The sequence below is a fragment of the Sitophilus oryzae genome, unplaced genomic scaffold (assembly GCF_002938485.1).
Source record: "Sitophilus oryzae breed Bouriz unplaced genomic scaffold, Soryzae_2.0 scaffold_177_pilon_pilon, whole genome shotgun sequence".
NCBI classification, from domain to species: Eukaryota; Metazoa; Arthropoda; class Insecta; order Coleoptera; family Curculionidae; genus Sitophilus; species Sitophilus oryzae.
This window is the reverse complement of record NW_022146479.1, coordinates 10013422-10036601: the sequence shown is the minus strand read 5'-3', so window position 1 is coordinate 10036601 and position 23180 is coordinate 10013422. Positions and strand designations below refer to the sequence as shown.

At 33.8% G+C, this 23180-nt stretch overlaps 4 protein-coding genes across 4 annotated transcripts; 3 read left to right on the top strand and 1 right to left on the bottom strand.

The window, feature by feature from the left end:
- Nucleotides 1–25: 25 nt before the first annotated feature.
- LOC115882186 (protein unc-79 homolog) lies at nucleotides 26–12746 on the bottom strand. Its single transcript, XM_030900081.1, has 37 exons — nucleotides 11973–12746; nucleotides 10672–10791; nucleotides 10439–10600; nucleotides 10205–10375; nucleotides 9879–10148; nucleotides 9595–9824; nucleotides 9316–9530; nucleotides 8966–9258; nucleotides 8713–8854; nucleotides 8283–8583; nucleotides 8052–8217; nucleotides 7901–7999; nucleotides 7478–7848; nucleotides 7182–7421; nucleotides 7003–7120; nucleotides 6535–6835; nucleotides 6139–6478; nucleotides 5872–6073; nucleotides 5618–5815; nucleotides 5396–5515; nucleotides 4800–5018; nucleotides 4457–4737; nucleotides 4259–4400; nucleotides 3845–4201; nucleotides 3503–3790; nucleotides 3216–3446; nucleotides 2830–3159; nucleotides 2637–2768; nucleotides 2384–2582; nucleotides 2177–2331; nucleotides 1771–2117; nucleotides 1485–1712; nucleotides 1262–1426; nucleotides 1039–1211; nucleotides 601–985; nucleotides 416–538; nucleotides 26–353 (listed from the first exon to the last, which is right to left on the bottom strand). Exons 1-37 carry the CDS (start codon nucleotides 12073–12075, stop codon nucleotides 156–158), a joined length of 8115 nt encoding a protein of 2704 aa, XP_030755941.1. The 5' UTR covers nucleotides 12076–12746; the 3' UTR covers nucleotides 26–155.
- Nucleotides 12747–12831: 85 nt separating this feature from the next.
- LOC115882185 lies at nucleotides 12832–13625 on the top strand. Its single transcript, XM_030900080.1, has 2 exons — nucleotides 12832–12921; nucleotides 13279–13625. The coding sequence occupies exons 1-2, from the start codon at nucleotides 12912–12914 to the stop codon at nucleotides 13572–13574; spliced, it is 306 nt and encodes a 101-aa protein (XP_030755940.1). The 5' UTR covers nucleotides 12832–12911; the 3' UTR covers nucleotides 13575–13625.
- Nucleotides 13626–13834: 209 nt separating this feature from the next.
- LOC115882324 lies at nucleotides 13835–19859 on the top strand. Its single transcript, XM_030900326.1, has 2 exons — nucleotides 13835–13913; nucleotides 19200–19859. Exons 1-2 carry the CDS (start codon nucleotides 13869–13871, stop codon nucleotides 19650–19652), a joined length of 498 nt encoding a protein of 165 aa, XP_030756186.1. The 5' UTR covers nucleotides 13835–13868; the 3' UTR covers nucleotides 19653–19859.
- Nucleotides 19860–20397: 538 nt separating this feature from the next.
- On the top strand, nucleotides 20398–23027 carry LOC115882443 (transcription initiation factor IIA subunit 1-like). Its single transcript, XM_030900508.1, has 5 exons — nucleotides 20398–20747; nucleotides 21527–21695; nucleotides 21762–22007; nucleotides 22078–22619; nucleotides 22710–23027. The coding sequence occupies exons 1-5, from the start codon at nucleotides 20718–20720 to the stop codon at nucleotides 22815–22817; spliced, it is 1095 nt and encodes a 364-aa protein (XP_030756368.1). The 5' UTR covers nucleotides 20398–20717; the 3' UTR covers nucleotides 22818–23027.
- Nucleotides 23028–23180: the final 153 nt, after the last annotated feature.

Below are 23180 nucleotides of genomic sequence, written 5' to 3'. Positions count from 1 at the left end.
TATTAATATATAACAATTAACAGAACTTATAAAGGAATACACAACTAAATTTTAATATAAAAAAATGTACACAATTTATTCTCTATAATAGTTAATGTTTTCTTCCTATAATAATTAATAGCTTTAACATTATGTGTTATTATAATGAGCTATAACTACAATGAGTAGAATTGAGTTGCTGTTGAAGATTGTAATTCTATCTGGCCCATTTTGAATTGAAGTCTTTGTAACCATTTCAGTAACATTGGATTATTTAAGTGACTTAGCTTTGTTTTCTCATTTGAAATTTCCTGGTAAATTGTTGGTGGAAAGTTGCGACAGTTTTGAAGCCTTACTTGTAAGTGTCCTGGTAACTGAAACGTTAGAAATTATGGAAGCAAATTTATATATAGTTTAACTAAGCATTAAACTTTACTTGGACCTGACTTGATAGCAATACAGGTGTCCAGAGCGGCAACAGTTTCGCTACAAAAGTTGACTGGCATTCTATAAGGGCTTCCAACATACTCAGAAAATGTAAGCTTACAATTTCACTCAACTAAAAAAGAAATGTGCAAGTATATTTTTTATCAAATGGGTTTAAAAAGTTATACTACTCACTGTTTTTGAATGCTGGACAAGCTGTAATATGCATGGTGTAACTTTGCTCCAAAAGTCAAAAAGAATATTCATAGTTACGTTGTAAGCTTCTGTAATTGGTATATGATGGTTCAAACTCTGTTCCAAGTAGACTGTCCAAAGCTGACAAAGAATAAATGCGTGAAATAAAGATGACATGTGTAAAACGCTGGCTTTCGGTTGTTCGGCAAAACCTGACATGATTACTTGAATATTATCAGCTATCTGACAGGATGCCTCGTGAGGAATAGGCTGACTTAACATCGCTATGCTGTTTCTACCTTGCAACGCTGTATGCGTTAATGATCCCAGTAGTAGCCATGATAAAAGTCTTATGTGGCCTATGCATTCGACGAATTCTCTTGGGCTAAGATATTTTATTAGTTTTACAATTCAGTTAGAGTTCTTGAAAAAAATTACCTCTGTTGAGATGCGGAAGTACTATACAGCCAAGGGAAATACCTTGTAACAGCTCTATTATCCCTTCCATTACCCTTGGTTATTTCTAAAGCTAAGTATTGAGCAACACTACATTTTATAATCCCTCCAAGGGTGTCATCATTTAAACCAACGCCAATTCCTTTACAGTAACTCTACAAAACACGAAATTTAGATAGACTTTTTTATTATTAAATGCACTTACTTTCATTTTTGATATTGTATGAAAATCTGATAAAAATTCTAGAATATCTACAAGGTTTAATTTCATACATTCCGATATGCCAGTATTACAAGCTGGTGAATAATCAAAAGAAAATAAAATACTATCTTTTATTACGACATTTGATGGGATATGACCCCCTACATCCTAAAAGTAAAGGTAATATCAATGGAATATCACAGAATAATTTTTATTTAATAGTCACCTGTAAAACTAAGTTAATTAACATTAGCAAATTAGAGTCTGGTATCGTTGTTTTGAATTTTAAGACTTGAACCAACTCAAACACGACCATCCTACTAAAAATTAACTTATCTCTATCTTTCGTAAACGCTTTGTTACACAAATAACAAATTTCAACTAACAAATTGTACTTTAGCGTGTGCGTTTGAATTGCATAGCTTAAAACTTTCGAGAAAGGTTCCAAAATACCCTAAAATATATTAAGCAGTATAGTAATTTTGTTTTGATAAATAAAATAATTATTCTACCTTAAATTGCGTTATCAAAGGCATCTTGAAGACCGATGCCATAATATTTAAGAGAGGAGCAACATCGTCTAGGGCGTTCAACAAGAATAATAATTTTCTATAAAGGATTTCTAATTGTTGTAACACAGTGCTCCACATAGGTGTTGTTGGTCCTATAGCAGCTTCCAAAGGAAGACAATTCAGATAAGATGCCATGTTTGATAATATTGTAGGCATTAAATCTACTGGCAAAGTTTTTTTTGAATTTAGATTTTCCAAAAGTAGCTGTAATGGTGCTATTGGGTTTAACTCGTTAAAATCTACAAGCGCCTGGATGACACTCTTAAAAAATTGCAGTCTTATATGTTCTGAAAAAAAACTTTTTTATTTGGATCCGCGAATCTAATAGAGAAGCTGAAAACCTTACCTGATGCTTTAGTCTGAAACATTTGCATAAAAATTCCGTTGGGAGCAAGTTGATGTAGGACACATCTTAAAAACTGATGAGCTACACTAACAGCACCACCTGGAAGGTGGATGCTGCTTTCACATTGCCAGGGATATGACGCATTTGTGGCTATCCTGCAATCAAGAGAATGTTAGATTTTTTTAGTGTAAAATACGTTACGGGTACTTTGCAACTATGCTTAAAATATCTGGCAATAACGGAGCTGCAAGGCTTGGCTCTCTGTGAATAAAAGTTCCTAACGCAACGATACATAATCCCATTTCTTCATCGCTGTATGTTTCTCGAACTGTGCCACACTCTGAACATCTTTCCTTTACGCATTCTTCTCCTATCCTGAACGAACTTTGTTTGGTGTCGAATGTAGCTGAAATTTAACACATTTTAACATCTGTATATATTTGAGATGGGTTAATCCAACTTTCTGTTTTTGGTGAGGCTAACTGAGAGTTCAGTAACCAAGCACCCGGTATTTTGGGCTTCTGTTGGTGCGAGTTCGTGTTAAAGGTTCCAGGTTTTCGTATTCTTTGCCTGTGGTTAACAATCGCATCTCCTAAAATAAATTTGAGAGATGTATTTTTTTTTAAAAGAAGTGAGAAGGGGGGAATTAATACTTGTGCTGTCGACTTTGATGCTTTTCAAGTAATTTTCGAACCCGTTTCCGTTATCGTCACTCTCATATAAATTCGGTGGACTTTCCAAGGCAACTTGTTTAATCAACTTCCTTGGACTGTGTGTTTGGGATGTGCTTGGTTGCTCAGACTTTTTTTCAGATTGCTCATTTTTTCTGGTTATTTTTCCCAACTGTGTATTTATATTTAGGGCCTGTTTTACCTTTTCCACTAGCTGGGAGATATCTTTGGTATGAGACCCAATGGGCAACAGTCTTTCTTGAGTTGGTATTTGTAGCTGAGGTTCCAGTGGCGAAAAAACTTCATCTAATTCTGTACAAAAAGACAGAAATAATACAGGGGCATTAAAAATACTAAGTGATATCTACCTGGGGATTTAATTGGTCCAATGGGTAGAAGCCTTTCCATGGCTGGCGTTGGTAAATTATTTCTGTTACTGTCACAGTCCAGAACAGGTGTGCAGACTGGTGTTATGCTTGGTTCAATAACTTTTTTATGTCTGCCCATGGGCGTTGATTTTGATACGTGTACTGCGTTGAAAGCATTTAGTTGTCTGTGGGGCAAAGCGGCAACCGATTTCCCTGTATGGACGCTTGAACCTACCAAACATAATATTATTTTCTCTCTACGATTTTTGTTTCTACGAATTAAGTACAGGAAAAACTACCATTAGTTAAATTTACGGATGCGCTACTTGAGGTAGATTTAGTTCTAGCACAGTTCTTGTTAAAATCCATCTTCGCTTTGGCTATATCTTGCATTTTATTGTCACATGACCGTATTGAGTCTTCTTCGCTGCCGATGATCCACACCGGTCGGGATTTATTCGAACAAATCTTCTTCATCTCTATTAAACTAGATACACTCTCTTTAGGAGAACGATTTACTAAAGCTTTTTCAGTTAACTGTTTACTTATTCCTGGTCCAGAATTATCACTTAATGCTGAAAAAAATTAAGTAGGTAGCTTAAAGAAATGTTTGATGAGAAATATACAACCTTCTTCGAACGAATCTTGGACGCTGCCTTGCAACGTGCTATCGGATATGTCACTTTCAGGTATTGCTTTTAATTCACTTTCCGTATCGTCATCCAAACTAATTTTATCTGTGAGCTGTTTTTTGAAACTTTTCTCCCACCTCTTGTCTGGATAATTCTCATTCTGATTAGTTTCTTCCCAGTAGGTTTCCATGCTGGTGATCGACGAAGGTTTTGTGTAGGAAACCTGAACTTTACCGCCTTTTGAACTTAGGGATACCTGTATAGATTGACCATCGGACGAATACATTGGTGATAAGGGCGGAGTAGTGCGTTCTGGGTGGTCAATTTCTGTACCCAAAGACGGTTGACTTACATCTAAAAATGTTTTTAGAAAGGCATTGAAGAAGACTCAAAAAGACATTTCGTATGTACCTCTAGATCTAGAAGGCTGCTGCCCCATTATAATCGTAGCAGGTATTCTTCTACAATGATGATGTTGCGAATCTAAAGTATTGAGTACAATTCTGATCAAGGCTGTTAGTTGCATACAATGCGGCTGTTGATTATATTGATACTGTAAAAACCCAGTCATAATTTCGTAATATAAATCAAATTTTTAGATCTTTATACCTTATACAAGAGAACAACCAGTGACATGAGCCAGTGTTTTCTAGTATGGGGCTCCAAAGCCCATAAGCTGTATAAGGGTTGTTGAAAGTCCATCGCACTGGGTATGTAATATGGAGATGGGGCGTATTGTAAAATAATTAAACACGTTGGCAGCAGAATTCTTCCCATAAGATGATTCTGATCCATCAGTTGGGGTAGGTTTACCAGAAAAACATTAAATGCTGGAGATGCTCGCAAACTCTGTGGTGGAAGATATATGCCTCTATCGGTCTGGCTGTAACCTAAGCAAACAAATTTTTTGTTTGTTTTGGTTTGGTTTGGCTCCGAACCAACCAGTACATACCTAAAAGTAACCATAAATGTTTCAGTACGATTGTTTGGGTCCTCGCCAAGTTCTTTTCTTCTGCCGGATAAGCTTGGTCAGATCTTGATAAAAACTGCATCAGAAGGAAGATTAGGAGATGGATTGTTTCCTTATCAGCCTCTTCTAGGTCAATTATTTTTTGGAGAAATGTTGTTAAGTTGTGGTCATCCACAACGTTTAATGAGTGCATATGTCCATCTGTATGCGATTAAAAATTAAATTAGTATATGTGGTTAAAATTATATATTATTGGATCGTGTTACGAATGAGTCAGCCAACGTGATTTTTTGTTAAACTAATTTATCATGCGCTTATCATGCATTAATAAGTAATAAAATCATTTTAAGAATTCTTTCAGTGAATATTTAGAAAGAATCTGAATGTATTACACTAAAGACGAAATAAATACTCAGGGTATTAATGGTTATTGCTGCTCTCTGCCGATGATACGATTCTTTAGCAACATTTTTCTTCTGCAAAAGGCATCTAAAAATATATCAGGCTGAGACTTACATATATTGGTTATTATTTGACAATCATGCGGCCACTAAGCAAGACACTATTCTATTTTCTACCTGGAATGCTGTTACTAGTGCCTAGAAACTGACCAAGTCCAAAGCGCGAACTTTTTCTTTTCAAAATCGGCGCTGAGTACTGACGACTGTACACCTTCTCTTTTGTCTCTGGAACATACACTAACAAAAAAGGAACTTGTTTCAGAAATACATGGACCAAAATCTTCGGTTTCATAAATACATAAAATGTTTTGTTGAGCCAATCTAAGTAAATTTGCTCACCGGACTTGCTCTCTTGGTGTCTTATAATGGAGGCAGGTGCTGACATTGTACGTTTATAAGGCCATTTTGTTCCAAAACTAGCGCTGAGCGTTTTTACTGAACTTGCTATGCTGCCTTCATTTAGACCTGACAATGCATCATGTGCTCGATGTAGCTTCCTAATAAAAGTTTCGCTATTTACGTCCGTATTTTTCAGATCTAAAAATTATTTTCTTTCGAGTGATCATTTTTAAAACAGGACATAAATATAGTACCTCTTACGTAACTGATATCACCAGCCTTTTCTAAGGCAATTTGAGCTTCAATAAATAAAGTGTCGAATCGGTTGAGAAAAAAATCCCAGTTTAAAATCTTTCGCTCGCTTAAAGAATTGTGAAGTTGATAAATAGATTGTAAAACCATAGGTCTGTCAAGGATGACAGCGTCAAATTGTGTTTCCAGACACATTATTAGGGACTACAAAGATTGTTGCATTTTTATTAGAATTTTGATATAAAGTTAGTGGTATTATTATGCCTTACTCTAATTGCAAAATCGTGAATTGTTCCCAAATATAAAGTAGCTCTTTGGGCAACGTATACGTTTGGATCGTCCATGCTAGAAATTAAATAACAAAAAGCATTTGCCAGAGCTGCTTGGAGTTGCATTTGATTCCTTAACGGACAGTCCGCCATAAATCTAGCTAAGACAGTCACCCTCTCAACTGCTCTGAATCTTACTCTCCAATCTTGGTTGTGGAAATCTTCTTGAATTATTCTCCAAAAGACATCTAGACCTGCTGACAGGGTGATACAGTGAAGAAGCAAAGGCACTGCTTCTTGGCAAATGTGTGAATGGTCAGAATTTAATAAATTCCATATACTAGCAAGAAAAAGAATGTTACCGTTGGCAAAAATTATTTTAAGATCAAATTTTACTTTTTAATGATGAGGTGTTCTTGACACCAAATGAAAAATCCTTTGTTTTCTTTTGATGCTTTGGTACAGGCATCCCCATAAAGAATCAGGACATTGAGGCACTTGAGCATGTAATAGAGAATGTCTGGTTTGGAGACTTTTGAAATTTCTATGAGAACTTGATGTATGTACTGAATTGGTTCGGGTAATTCGTCTATAGAAAACCTAAATTTTCCAACTGAAGTCTGCCAGAAATCTATGTCGTCGGAGTCTGTATCAGCTTGCTCGTTGTTCTCGCCTGTAACTGAGCCTTGGGATTTTGCTACCGAAGAAGCAGCATTAGATAAATAGAGTATGGGTGAAACAGAATTACTTATAATTCATTGCTATTACTATATTATGATCTCTATTGCATAGCGGCATTAAAAACGTTATATATATGATAAAGAGGGATTTGAATGATGATAGATGATCGATGATCATATATACCTATATCTGTGTCTGAGAGAGTTATTGCCCTTGTTACTGCCGAAACAGCTTTCTCAGCTGGTATAATAGAGGCTATATCGAGTTGTTCAGAGACAGTTTCAACCGTGGCGGTCATGATCTGAAAAAAGTCCGAATTATATACAGAATCGCGTGAGTTTGGCCAGTTATATAGCTCAAACCAAGATAGGACTAAGCTGTACCCAATAGGGTAAGGATTTAAGGTGGTGTTGGCCTTGGTTTGAGTTATGCTGTAATATTCGTACAGAACACACGTGCGGCATGTGAACTAGAGCGCCTCCCACCGAGTGGACCTCCGGAATGGGCATGTTCAACACTACTTCGCTGGACTTCTCCTTTTTGTCGCTCTCCGGTGGGCTTTTCCTACTATGCACGTCATCGGAATCGCTGTCGCAAGGGGGCTGTAACAGAAATTGTACAAAATTGTTTGCTGTATAGGAATAGTCTTCGAGCTTACGTCAGGTGGGTGTGCTAAAGTAACTGGCGATAAATAGATAACAAGCTCATAGGCCAGCTGATGCCACATAATGCTGCATTCGCAGTAGGTGCATTCTGTTTGAGTTGAGCACGCGTGCGAGCTAATCCAGGCAGCTGTAATCATGCTTTTTAACAGAGAACACACGTTTTTGCATAGAGAAGAATTTAAACCGGTGTGTTTATCGATCTCCTGCAATTCCATTTGCTTTAAAAGAATATCCAGCATAAGTATGCAACAAGACAAGTTATTTTCTGACTCTGGCTTTTTTTCTGACTGAGGCATATTTATTCCATTTGCTTCCTCCAAAGTGGATGTTTTGGCTGAATCGTCACACTTATTATCTTCTTTTGCTGTAATTTATTCTTAATGGTCAGCGGGAATAAAATAAATCAAATCTCTTACTTAAGGAGTCCATTTTATTTTCAGCGTTTGCTGGCTGAAGTTCTGGAGGTTTTTCAATAGAATTTTTAGCTGAATCGTCACACTGAGTTTCTTCTGTTGCTATAATTAATTCTTAATGGTCAGCGAGAATAAAATAAAACAAATCTCTTACTTAAGGAGTCCCTTTTATTTTCAGCGTTTACTAGCTGAAGTTCTTGAGGTTGTTCAATAGGAACTGTATCTCCATGGTTAGCCCCTTCTTTCATACTGGTCACTCCATCGCCAAAAATAGAAAACAGAAGATGTAGCGGAGTGGAAATTTCCAGCAATGTTAACGTCTGAAAAAACATAATGTTTTGAGAGCATGTCTCGAATTAAGACACAAAAATATCCCGATTCATACTTGAAGCCATTTGAGAGCTTGCTGTTGGACTTTTGCGCTGGTTTGCTGGAATCTTATGGCTACGAAATGGTACATTTTCTTGGAATCGAAGCCCAAAGGGCTCATATCCGCGTCGAGGATCTTGCTCAGGACTATTTTTAGCTCGGGAAGTTCTTTTTCTGGCACGCCATCCACAGTGGCCTCCATCCAGTGCGGCATAATGAAGTCCCATATTTCCTGCGTTATTACATCATAAGGCACGAGACAGAACAAGCGGTCCAGACCTTCCTTTAAATGTGTCGTTTTCGTTGCTAACGTGTCCCTGTAATAAAAAACAAATGAATTTAAGCAGTTTCTAGAGTATAGAGATATAAGAATATATCATAGAGTTTGAAAAATCATTGGGTAACGAAAATTTGATAGTATGAATATTTTTAGCATTATTTATTACCAATGGCCTCCGATTCTCGCATAGTCTGGTGGATGTGGTAAAAGGCACGATACAAAAAGGTTGTAGTGAGATTTACTGATTTCTTTTAACCATCCGCAAACATCTACCGTTTTTAGTTTTTCTAAAGCGCTTTCTTCTCTACCTAAAAATATAATTCAATTTGTATCAGCATTATATCAGCATTATTTTATTGATAAAATTTTATCGGCATTATTTTATTGATAAAAATATGTTATATATGGGTAAGTAATACCGTCATACGAGTAGGCTGTCATATGAAACCAATGGAAGATCATGGCTAAAAGTCGGCCTAAAACTTCAATTTGTGTATTATCATCCGGACTACACCTTCCTACGAGCAACCAAACACCGTATCTGCCTAAAAGCTGCCTTTCTTCTACACTAATATTGTCTAATGCGGGAATAGGACTTTTTCCTTCCTTGTCTTTACATTCTTTTGATTCCTTTTTATCACTTTTTTCGTCTAGATCTCTTCTATCAATATCCTTCAACTCATCTTCTGGTATTCGAGCTTCAGTCAGTAAACTACGACAAGAAGCAGAATTTTATCAGGTGAAAACATTTCCCTTAATTAGTCTTTACCTAACAATTGCTTCTACCATGCACGTTTGCATTTCAGGGTCCATCTCCCAAGTTGGAGGTATAGCTTTATGGACAATGTGGTCTCCTCCTCTTCTAGAATTGTGCCGGTTATTATGGCACTGTTCACAATACCTTATTGGGTGGTTACCGTTATATGAGGCACATTCGGTTCCAAAACATATAGATATTGCTGATTTATCGGTCGATCTGCAGTTCTACAATTTATTTTCAAAGCGAGTTTAAGAAAGAATTTGGCCTTAAGCGACAATTAAGGCAAACCTTATTTTCGCAGACCATAGAAACTTGTTGCATTGGATGTAGAACATCGAAGAAACTCTGGTTGGGATGTTCTCGATGAATTTCGTTAGCGCACTCAATACAAAGATATAAAGGAGGTGGAATATCCGTGGAGAACTTAATAGCTATACAGTGATCGTAACAAACTTTAGCTGCTTCGGCATTTCCTGAATTTGGACACTTATTCCTCTGGCAAACAAAAGGTGTAGGATCTAAAAAATCAATCTTTAATACCTCTTGGCTACATTCAAGGATTCCTATCAGACCAGCAAATTTACAAATTAAATTTTTCCTGTCGAACAAGTTGGCGTTGAAAGTTGGCCAATAGTAAAATAAAAGTTTAGCTGCCGATGCTCGTGAATTGGATGTTCCATAAGCAATGGCGCTCAGCATATCCTTCAGAATATTCTGCTTTAACGTCATGAGGCACTCTAGAAGTTGACAGTGGTGAGCTGGGTTGGTGGAATACTGGAAAATCATCATTATAACCGAAGAAACCGACTGACAAATGTCCGGTTGTTTTGGATCATGCCGGGCTAAAATATTTTTATTTTTTCATTTTTTTATTGGATCGAACTAAAATTCATCTTACTTATCGTGAAAGGAAGAATGTAATAACATAAAGTGTTGATGATTTCTTGATGTAAACTAGGAGGCAAAACAGCGATAGTTGATGCAGTTAAATATGGTAAATTATCAATCAAATCATGCTCTAAAAAGGGAAGAAGGCACCCCAGACATTGCAACAACGCTTGTCCAAACGCTTGAAAATTAAAATCATATATGAGTAAATAGTTTTAATTTATTTTCGTTCAGTTTTTATTACCATGGAGCCCATTGGTTATGAGGGGTGCTACTTCAATTAAAGGTATAATGGAATTATAAAGACCTTTGTAATCCAAGCTTGGAAAAAGTCCCATACGGACTCCATCCATTTCTGTATCTTTCAGAAGGTCGAAGGGAGAATTTTTAACATCTTTGAGAACACCTAGAAAGGAATTTCGTATGGTAGAATCTTTAGAATTCAAATTTCTCTCGGCCCTAAACACCGGTACGTACTTAAAAGGGTTTGAGAGAAGTATTTTATTGTGTTTGCTATGTCAACTCCAGAAGGTAGAGGCAAAATACCCTGCATAAGTCGTAGTTGGTAGTCATAGAGGTTGCGGATTTTAGCTGTAACTAATTAAGAAATTAATTCCATCAAAACGCCTAAATCTACCATAGGTCTAAACATTAAAAAGCGATTTACGTTTAAGAGGGTTTCGAAGAGTTTTAAAATAAAGTTTAATCTCTTCTATACCCAACAATTTTCTTTTACTAAACTTTATAATAAAATATCTTCTTTTTGTTTATATTAGAGGAAAAAAGCTTTTTATAATTTCTACGTATTAATACATCCTATAAACTGTAGACAAAGAAAAATAGTTTTGGAACCATAAAATAAATATATCTAGACAAATAAACAGGGCGCGTACAATGATAAGAACGAAAGAAAGTGATATAAAATGATTAATGTTATTATATCGGCTGAATTTATTAGCACTTGATTGGAATAGAAGCATTTTATGTGTTAAGACAAAGATAAACAGCTAGTCTACCTAAATGATATTTTATTGTTTTTTTTTACTGATAATACATTGCTATGCAGATATCTAATTGTATTTTGATTTAGTTATTCCAATAATTATTTATAATTTTTTTTACACACAACTTAAATTCATCTATATTTAAATTTTACAATGCAATAAATATAATGCGGCGTATGATAACTTAGTTAAGATATTTGCACCGCATTGTATTTCTGGATGATAAAGGATAATTGCAAAATTACATCTAACAACACAGAGGGCTTTTACTGGCATGATAGAATTGAAAATAAAAGATATTTCGTAACATTTTCAATCAAATCGCGTGTTTATATCATAGACTTAAAACAACAAAAAGGTGGAAAAAATTGCAACATCGCACTATATCTGTGGCGGCAACAGAAACTTCGTATCATAGGCGAGTATTTTTTGCCTTTAAGGGGAACAAAACCCTTAAGATCTATAAATTATCTAATTTTTAGTGCACTTTATTTCTTTTAGTTTGTTATCCTCATGTATTCAGCTTGGAAGAAAGTTGAGTGAAAATCTGAAACCGGTAGTGCAGTGTCTAGAATTTATTTAATTTTGAGTCTATGAAGCAAACTGTTGGTTAAGTTTAGTTCTAAATAAAGAAAACAAACAAAAACGAATATACTGTTGACTTGAAATGTACCTAGTCTGCTTGGTTTATTTGTGAGAAGGAATAAGCAAAGAGCTTTAAAAGACTAAGTACATTTAAGTCGTAAGTAAGAGAGGAAGGAAAAAGTTGCTTACATGCAGCAGCTCTTGTACCCATGTTGACAATGCAGTCACAATAATCAAAGGCTAGGGAAACACTCAGGTCACATTGTTTAAAACGTGCAGGTATCTTCAACATGAGGGCAGCGGGAACTTGACTTATCCCATAACAGATCAATAGTGTTGAAAATTAAAGAGTAATCGAAAGAATCTACAAGAATAGAGGGAACAAAACACGTGTACGAGGCTCATCGGCATCGCCGAAAAGATCGATACGATAAAGTTGAGCATCTTGGACCACACTCCCGCTTTTTTGTTTCTATCTATAAATCATCTAAAAACACTTACATCGAATGTTCGGAAACGTGTGGTAATTCCGACGTTGGCCCATAATTTTGACAAACCCAATCCGGTCAACTCAATCAAAACGAAAACGCATCATCGATCGCTCGTCAGGCTCCTCTAAGTTGCGCTAAAACCCGCAAAAATCTCGCGATTTTTCGCACCGAACATTTAAACATCTAACGTTGCACTACAGAACATCAACCCCAAATATAGCCAAATGGTACAACAATACATTTAGTTGAAATATGGGACACTGTTTCCTATCAACAACAACCAGGTGAAACAACAATTATGTGCAGCAAAGAACATCAAACTTTAAATTCACTTACAGCAAGCGATTATGAATACTGAAAAAATTTTGACAGATTTTTCACTTGACTCGTTTACGTAAAAAATTGGGAAGGTTGAATTTTTGTTTTCAAACAAACCAGGACAGAACGGTCTGAATGTTTGGGGATAACGTGCCACAGTGCGCATGCATCCCCAACGCCTTGGGCTGGATCTCGTCATCTCTCTCCCCTATTTCAACCAGATTCCTGCATTCTGGTCCAGTTTCTCCCTCATAATCAATAGTTTCACTTTGTCTAAGTTTGCACCTCTTACTTCCAAACCTGCGTGCTTTTAGCCAAAATGAAAAACAGTAAGCATTGTCACAATTTATTTATTTACATTTATACTATTAAATAATACCGTATACAATATTTCCCTTCCAAACAATTAATTTCATACGTATCATTTTCTCACCTTTCAACCCTTTTTAACCACAAGTATCAAAAGAACCCCAATTTATACCGCACGAAAGGCATTAGACTGAAATCTCGCCCGAAGCTATCCGATGTTATTCGCCAAAAATAATTAAAGGGCGCTATATTTGTTTGATCTTTTCCAAATTAAGTATCAGTTTACCACCTCTGTTAATTATTAAGCTCTTTATATTACTTTCAACATGAATGAAAGCTACGGTAAATAACATTTTTATTATCCTTTTTTTATATAGCAGAAGTAAATCGGGAACAATTCGTTCCATCGTCTGTCATAGAAGAGACTACAGAATCGGTTGATGAATTGAGACAGAGACTAGACAGAATGAAGAAGCTGATGTCTGACAGAAACCCTAATCTTGATGGGAGCTCACAGAGACGAAACAACGGACCTGGTGTTATAGATGGAAATTTTCTTAGTGTTATGTTTGGTGTAGCTTTAGCCGTTATAGTGTCCGTTAGCGCTTATGCATTTTATAATCTGTTCGTTGCTATTTTAAGAAGAAACGCTAGGTATCACGAAGAACTTTAAAAAAATTACATTTATTTAGAAATTAAGACAGTTTTATGTATATATACGGAATTATCAAGACAGTTTTTTTTTAATTTCTCAATAAAAATAAATAAATAAAGGTTGTGTTTTGTGTTCTGGTTAAATAAAATCCTTTCCAAACCTTTCTCGGACTTTAACCACTGATGGGCAGGATTTGCTGCTATCGTTGGAAAATAGTGGGGGCATGTTTTAAATGCGAGAACTTCCATATCTGCACTTAGTTTAACACCTTCAGTTAAAGAATTAAATATTAAATAAAAAAAAATCACCAAAATGATCTATGATCGTGAGAAAAAAACATTTTGTGGCAAAAATTCGGTAAGTAAGTTTTAAAACTATCATAAAATTAGTTATATTTAAAGTGCTATTTTATTATTTCTTTATTAAAGATATTAAGTATTTTTATTATTATTTCTCATTAAAATTTAGATAATTGATTGTTTTTTTAAGTATCTATAATATTAGTAATGGTAAAAAAAGTCTACTTGTTATAAGATAATTATTTTAATTAAATCCATATCTTAATTAACTACACTGACCGGAACGAAAATTGCACCCCTAGAAATTTTCATATATTTTAAAATTTAATATATTTTATTCTAGTGAGCTGATTTTCATGATTTTTTAAGCAACTTATAGCTAAATTATTATTAAAATTAAATTCCCCATTTGTCTATTAAACAAGGAAAAACAGTATGTTGTTATTTTAGCGAAAATTTGAAACACCCTGTAAAATGGTTTAACAAAGTAGGGATTTTAAGGACCAGTTTATCATTAGGTTAATCTTTTCGATCTCGATAGTTTGTATTTGGTTCATCTCAATAGCTTTAATTTTATTAAAGATATTCGCTTTTGAAGAAGACAGCCAGTTTAGCATTAAATAGCCACCAAATGGACTTAAAACCTAAACAGCCAACCATAGATATGTACATATATCCATAGAATACGTTTATGCATCTGCATATTCTATGGATATACAGGGTCCGACAATAGTGCGTCGGGCATCTATTTGTAGCTCCTAGAATAAAAAAACTTGTGAATTTTGTTAAAGTGTAAACCTAAAGTAAGTACTAGAATGTTATTTTAGGAAAATATTTTACTCTCTATAGAGTGGCTCAAAAAAGTGCGAGTGGATCGGGATATGATTCTTTTTAAATGGAACACCCATTTCAGATCACTTTACTTAATCTTAAGATGAATTCAAAGATATTAATAAATATATAAAAAAAATAGTATTTTTTCTTACTTTTTGATATATTTTCGTTTATTGAAAAAAATATAACAATTTCAGCTCGTTTGTCTGACAAAAACCACCTCAAAGTAATGGTGTAGAGGGGTAAAACTACTATCATGCGATGATTTTTACGCCCCTGAAGCCGGCGACACTTCAATTAAGTCGATAGTCTCATCCGTTTTCAATTTATTCCAAAAATAATATTAATAACAAGAAACACCTATAAGTAATGGCTCTAGATGGTTAAAACAAAGTTAAAACTACTGTCATTGAGTCGATAGTACCATCAGTTCCCGATTTATTCTAAAAAACTAAACCCAATACTACCGCGAAAATAAGGGCGAGAGAACGATGAAACTAGTGATATTCGCTGTCTTTTGCACGTCTGAATCCAATAACATATTAAGTCGATAGACCTATCCATTTAAGATTTATTCTCAAAAATACATTATAAACATATACTAGATACTATATACTTAATAAAATCACATGACGTCATCCAAAACTCGGCCGATTTTTTATTCACTTTTTTCAATTCACCTTTTAAAGTGGTTAAAGATATAAAATTTTGCATTGATGGTAATAAGTACTTATTTATGTATCATTTATCTTTAGTTTAATGTAAATAGTATTGATTATATTATTTGTTTATAACATTTATATTAAAAAAAACTTTTAGGAAGACATTAGCGAAACGGGCAATTTTTCGATAACAGATTTTTGGTGTTTTAAGACTAGTAAACTTAAGGCGCGTACACATCTGGCGAACGCATGTGGCCGAAGCCATTCGACCGATTCATTCGATGTTTTCGTCGTTCGATGGAAAATTTGCTCTGCCGTCCACATTACGGTGAACGAATTCGTTTGCTGTCATTCGTTCAGTTTCGCGGGTATTTTTGGAGCGCGAACTTTTGTTGTAAGTGGTAAATATGGCGTCCCGGGCGTCCGATGAGGATATAATTATTGCAAGCGCATTGTATATTATTATTAGTGAGGCGGATATTAAATCGCGACGACGCCGTTCGACACTTTAACTGGAATCGTACACACTAAACACAGCCAAACGAATTTGTTCTTTAATTTTCTTTTGATGTACCGCCCAGTGAGCGAACTCTCGCGAATGCAAACACATGCGTTCGCTGCCGTTTGTTGGGCCGTACACATTTACCGAAGGCGTTCGGTCGTACGGCTTCGGCCACATGTGTTCGCCAGATGTGTACGCGGCTTTAGAAAATACACTCAGTTATGTCATGTATTTGTACAATTATAAAATATTTAGATCAATTAACATATTTAATATGTTATAAACATGTAGTAAGTGCTCGGAAAAGTGTCTGATGCAGAAAAGTGTACTGTTTCAGGAGAGAGACACCTCAATTTTGCAGGGGTTCAAATAAATTGATTTAAAAGTTTTTATAATTTTATACCTATCTATGTTTACTATTTTACTGAGCACCTTCAAACGTTTATTAAACCATAAACAAAAATCGTGCTTCTAATAATATTACTTGTTACAATCACAATCATAGAATCTTAGTTTAAAGAAATTAATAAATGGATAATTTTTAACGCAAATAATCATAGAAACTCGTGATTTTATTCAGGATCTTGGTAAAACTATTCTTATTAACCAATTAAAAGACGTAGAATCAGTTATTAATGGTTGCTTAAGTACTACGCGTAGAATACTAAAATAATTTCAGTTTCTAATAACGCTTTATGTCTATATAATGCTATCTCTTCTATCTATAATACTTTTTGAGAAAATGGTGAATAAAGTTGCCTTCACCAGTTTCTAAAAAAGTATGGTTTAATTTGAAATATTGTGGAGTTTTGAGAAACTGGTGAAGGCAAAATATTCACCATTTTTTCAAAAAGGATTACTAGTGAGGCAACCAGTAAAACACTTATTATTATAATATATTAACAAATATGTGATATTAATTAATTTATATTTTTTAATCAAAAACTAATAAAAAGCCCTTACATATACAGAAATAAATTAAATAAAATACAATAGGTTTATTAGTGACTTTATTTTCAAATTTTTAACAAACAAATAATTACTAATTAACATCTCTTTTGTGGGACTTAAATATTTCAAGAACTATATAGTAAAAATGTATATGTTACGGTTAAGGTCCGATGTCCAGTTTATGTATAGTACAGGGTGTTCCATTTATGGAATGAAAATGCCTGAAAGTTCTGTGAAAACCGCATCTTTTTATCTCTACTCATAATCAAGAAACCCCATAAAACAAACGAAAATAGGACGCCCTGTACACTAAATTTATTTTAAATGGTTTAAAGTGGTCTAAAGTCATACCCGTAGTAATAAATGGTGTTATCTTTAACGATTTGACCTGGTTGGACATCTTTTACCCTTAATAACTTTTTTAAGAAAAAAGAATCTAAAAAAAATTATAGGTCATTCGATAGAGAATTAAATTCTCTATCTATATAACGAACATTTTAGCTCAATCGAAGATAATAATTTAATCTTTCGACTCATTTATAGCAAAAGGGGCGGCTAAATTTTGACAAAAAATCTCCGACTGAAATTTTACAGAAAGAGAATTTAATTCCGTACCGAATGGGAATACAAATTTTAGGTATTTTTTCTTAATTTTTGAGATATTTACGTTTTTAAAAAAATTCTAACTCTTCGATCTCGTAGGTCATGTATTTTATATTAATTAATATAGGTTAATATTTTAATGAAATCACAGACAACTACTTAAATGAGTTTGTGATAAAATGCAATTTTAAAAAAAAAATTTCCTTCACCATTTTGACAAGAAGGTCAGAATTATTTTTGACTAAAATCTGAGGGTACTATTGTACTTTAAAGCCTTTTTCATGCTTGACTCGGTTTTAGACCGACTGAATTTACTTTGATTTTTGAAAAACTATATTGTTCAGGTATTTCAGGCTTTGCAATTTTTTTTAATTATATAGGCTTAATATTTTTTGATATAGGGTGGAAAATAAAATACATTCGTAGATATACCATGCGATCGAAAAAAAAAACGGCGTCAGCGATGGCTATGAAATGACGATCGCTGTCATTTTAAATGAAAATTTATATGGAGGAATGTCATCGATCGTCATTTTCAAGCTAACTGGACGCCGCTTTTATTCGATCATACGTTAGTAAATTTATTTATTCATAACAATAAATATAACTACATTGGATATATATTTGTTTTACAAATACAGCGTGCATTATTAACACAGCCTAGTATTAACCCATAGAATATATATTAATCTAAAGTCGAACTCGTGTACTTGGCAAACACTTGATATTGGCATCACAGATTGGCATACAGGGTCCGGCAAGGGTGCTACGAATATCTGTAGATCCTATAATAAACCCCTTAGAAATTTTGTATAAGTGCAAACCTAGAGTATGTATTAGGATGCAATTCAGGAAAATATTTCAACATCCACAGGGTGGCTCAAAATGTGTAAGTGGATTGGGATGTATTTTTTAAAAGGAATACACTGTATATTATTGCATTTTTGGCTTCATTTCAGATCACTCTACATAATCCTAAAATATCATTAAATATGTTCTGATACTTTCACAAATATTAATAAATAAATTTAAAAAAATAATATTTTTTCATCCTTTTTTAAAAAAATTATTAAAAATATAAGAAATGTCCGGAAATGAAAACTATACGTTACATATATACTTTAGGTTTGCACTTATACAAAATTTCTAAGTTGTTTATTATAGGAGCTGCAAATTCCCAGCGCACTTTTGACGGACCCTGTATGCCAAAAACAAATGTTTGCCAAGTACACGAATCGACAGAGCCCCGCATAAGGAATTAACATCCCATTAACGCCCCACATGAATAGTTGCTTAAGGATATCTCAGGAACGGGTGGAACTATCGGGTTGGTTGAGGACGCGTTGGACTTAGGAGAGCAATAGGCATCGGCTGAGATCCACTTAACCCTTATTTTAGAGATAGTTTTTTTAAATCGGGCAGCGGTAGTTTCAACCCTCAACAACGTATATTTAGGGCAGATTTTAGGTGACTTGTGAAACCAAAATAAAGACCTTTTGTTTTCCATGGTAAAATGGAGACTATAATTTTTATTACAAAAATAGGCTTAAAAGTCAAATAATGTAGCTACATATTACTTAAAAAATTATCAAATTCAAACAAAATACCGTATGTTCGAAAAAAAAACGGCGTCCAGTTGGCTGGGGAATGACGATCGATGATATTTTCCATATAAAATGACAGCAATCTACATTTCATAACCATCGCTGAGGCCTTTTTTATTCGATCATACGGTATATTGAACTTTAAAATACATGAAATTTTTAACGTATGTATACTTATTTTTTCCTAGGTGGCTTGGCTATCCATTGCTTTAGCTAGTTTTGTGGTGATCTTATGCATTGGGGCCTTCATTCAAGCAGTCATGGAGGCACATTCCTCCAACGCAGAAGACATGAAGAAGAATTCAATTCGAAGAAAGGACGTAATGAATACTGACCGGGCAACTCCTAACTATCAATTAATTTCAACTCCTTTGTCTGTAAGCCATGGTTTTATGTCTACTTTAACAGCTCTAACACAGAAGACATCCAAAATCAACAAAGAGAAAGATACTAAGAAAACTTTTACTGTTGGACCCTTTGAAGTACTGGGTTCTGGAAATAGAGCTGGTATTATAGTTGGTTTTGTAAATGTAAGATCCAAAGTACTTGTTACAGACCGCACTATATGTTACATTCATATTGAGAAAATTCAAAGAACAGTTCACTGCATATGCTGTACAAGTACTTTCGATTTTAAATAAATCTTTAATTCGTTTGTGCTTGTAACTAATTTTTAATCATATCTTCGTTTTCTGTGATCATCAGTTTTTCTTGATATAGTTAATTATAAGAGTCATTAAGAATTCTATTGGATAAAATTAACGGAAAGACAAGCTTATGCAAAAATAGAGAATTAATTGTGAATTAAGAGATTAAAAGTGTGAAATAAAATTGTGTGACAAAATCAATGCAATTTTGTATTATTTTTATTACCCTAATAGAATTAATAATATAAATAATATACACATTTTTAAATGACTGTTGATTGGCAAAGCAAATATTATCTCTATCTGTCTTTGACACCCATTAAAAAAAGTACTGACACCCATTTAAAAAAGTACTTCTTTTAAAAATAATAGAGTTGGGTTTTCCACATCAAATAAGTTTAAATATTCAAGTTACGTTTTAAGCATACCTAAAATTTCCACTATACTTTTAATATACCTACTATTTTTCAAATTCGGGTCTATTAAGCAATGCTAATAATATAGGTATATAATCTATTTAATCTAGATATAATTTTATGCTTACACCAATTAAAAATCACCTTTTTAAAAAATGAACGAGACACAGGATGTGATGGTGGCTTATTAAATTATATATTTAACCGTAATTTAAATAAATCATCCCTTTGCCTTGGTAGTACATACTTTAATTCAATTTGTTCGCTTCATTATTTATATTTCTTTGATTAAAGTATCCTTTCGGATTATACGCCCTTTTTGTTGATATTTTTTGTCGTGATGTGAATTAGAATCGCGTCGAAAAATTTATATCGGGATTAGGTGAAAATTACGGTTAAATGGTCAAGAGGCGCTGTCCATTCTTGTAGACATAACAATGAGGCTTGTTTAATTAGGCAGAAATTCAAAAGACTACCTGTAGCACGTCATCAGGTTGTTCGTTTGGTGCAAAGCAGTTCGGTCACAGTTCCCCAGCAGGTTGTTGGAAGTGGACGTAGAAAAGCCACGATCGCTATGTAGTTGAATACATTCACGAGAGAAAGTTGAAGAATAAACGAAAACAACACGATTCGAACGAGAATAATGTCTAACTCTTTGTGCAAATCATCGGTGGTAAGTTAAACATTATTTTTCTAACACCTTTACGCCCTATTTTATAAAGAATATTTGAAGGTAGGCTCATGTATGACCTTCCTATTAAGAATTTTTCATTCAAATTTTCCTAGCCTAGTAAAATATTTATAAACAGTAATTAAGTATAATTATTTCAACTACTAAATCAAAACATTCATTCTATTCAAAGTTTAGTGTACCTTAGTAACGTACCCAAAGAGTTTTTCAAAGGTAGGCATAATTTAAAGCCAGCTCTTTTAAATTATTCAAAGTGTTATGTTACGAATACCGGAATTATTTATAGTTTCTTAAGAATATCTACCTTTTTGCATTATATTGCCAGGTAATGTTGTTGGAAATGTATTATTATCGTCTTCTTTTAATAGAAATTATTATTTTCTTATTGATGATAGTCATCAGTAAAACAATAGAAAATCATCCAATGGTGTAGGTCATTAAATTCTAAATTAATTTAAAAACCTATAAAATGTCTCCACATTTATGTTTTTCCTAAATGATTAATATAGCAATAATAAACTACTTGAAAGTATAAAAAATAAATATTCAAGTATTATTAAATGATAACAAAATATTAATTTAAGTATTAACTTTTATATTATGGTGTTTAATTCTTACCACAAAAACCTACCGAGCCTTGAAATTATCAAAGCAAAAAATTAATTGCTTTGAAATTCAATGAGTCAAAATAATTTTTCGACCTATTACAATTATAACTTTATAGTATGTCTTAATGATTAAATGCATGTATTGAAATATAGTTTAAGGCGTATCAAGAGGTCATTACCGATGTAATTCAAAATGTACGAGAGCAATTCTTAGAAGATGGACTGGATGAAACGATATTACAAGAGTTAAAATCTTTGTGGGAGACAAAATTAGCGGCTACTAAAGCTGTCGAAGAGGTAAAAGAGGTTGACAAAATAATAGGTGTGTTTCCCTCGTGAATAAATCACTAATTTACTTTCAAAATCATGAAAAATAATGATGTTTCAGCTGCAAACAAAACCCAAAAAATGTCACAGCAAAATCAACAGACTTTTCTCAATCAACTTGCCCAACAGCAGAACCCTGCTAATCAGATTGTAGGACAAGTGCCACCTAATAACCACATACCTCAAGGAATTGCATTTCCAGAATGGAGGAGGGTACCAGTTAAGCTAACTATTCCTTCACCACCTGGCTGTACCACCACAGAGAAACGAGTACTCGGTATCGAGGTTCCAGAAGTATTTTTACAAGGTCAGTAAAATGTGAAGAAAATTTATCGAAATGGCGAATGCGCCAGGATAACAAATTTACTTCTTTTTAGATCATCATTTGAAGTCTATTTTAACTGGCCCGATTATTAGTGCCACTTTAAATTTACCCATAGATGCAGCTACAACATTCTTACAAGACCAAGTAAATAACGCATTTTTGAAGCACCAGCAATCCACTAATTTTGTCAACATAAATATGGGAATCAACCCTTCTTTAATTCAAACTGATGGTGCAGCATCTTGTTCCTTGAAAACAAGAAAGACACAAGAGGTACGCGGACAACATAGAATAAGGAAAAAGTTAGTAGCTTCCACAAGCGTTAGTACTGATGAAAAAGTGCCATACCAAAGTACCACTCAGACCCCAAAGATTTTTCAAAGCGATGGAGCACGAGACTCATCAGATGATGAGGATTTGGACGATGAAGAAGATGAAGATGACAATGATAACGATATTTTAGACGACATTGAGGAAGAAGCACAAGAAGCAGCCGAGGACGAGCCTTTAAACTCCGAAGATGACGTTTCTGATGCAGATGGAACCGAAGAATCTTTTAACACAGACAATGTGATTGTCTGCCAGTTTGACAAGGTACTAGAATCTCACCGTTACTGAATTTAGTACTCTATTTATTGTAATTAAAAAATCATGCGTTAACTTATACAGGAAATACTTTTCTAGATTACCAGAGCAAAAAATCGTTGGAAATTTCATTTGAACGATGGTATAATGAATCTTAATGGAGAAGACTACGTTTTCCAAAAAGCAAATGGTGAAGCAGAATGGTAAAAATAAAATTATTGGCCCCCTCCTTGAAAAAAATATGGTAAATCTCTACACAACTAAAATATACTTTTTTTGCTCATTAATATTTGTGCAATCTAGTATCTTTAATTGAAAATTAAGTTTATTTTTGAGTGTGATTTTCAAATAGTTTATATTATATATATTTTATAAGATGTTTTTTTTTTTAATTACTGAAATAAATATTTACGTCAAGATCTGATGCTTTATTGTCCTTATCAAAAACTTGTAAAATGTGTTCCCCAATTAATGATTCATCTTTAAATCATATTTATTGCTATATTACTGGTAAAAATTTCATTTTAAGTGTTTGGTTTTTGTTACATCATTCCTCTGAAGTAAATTTTC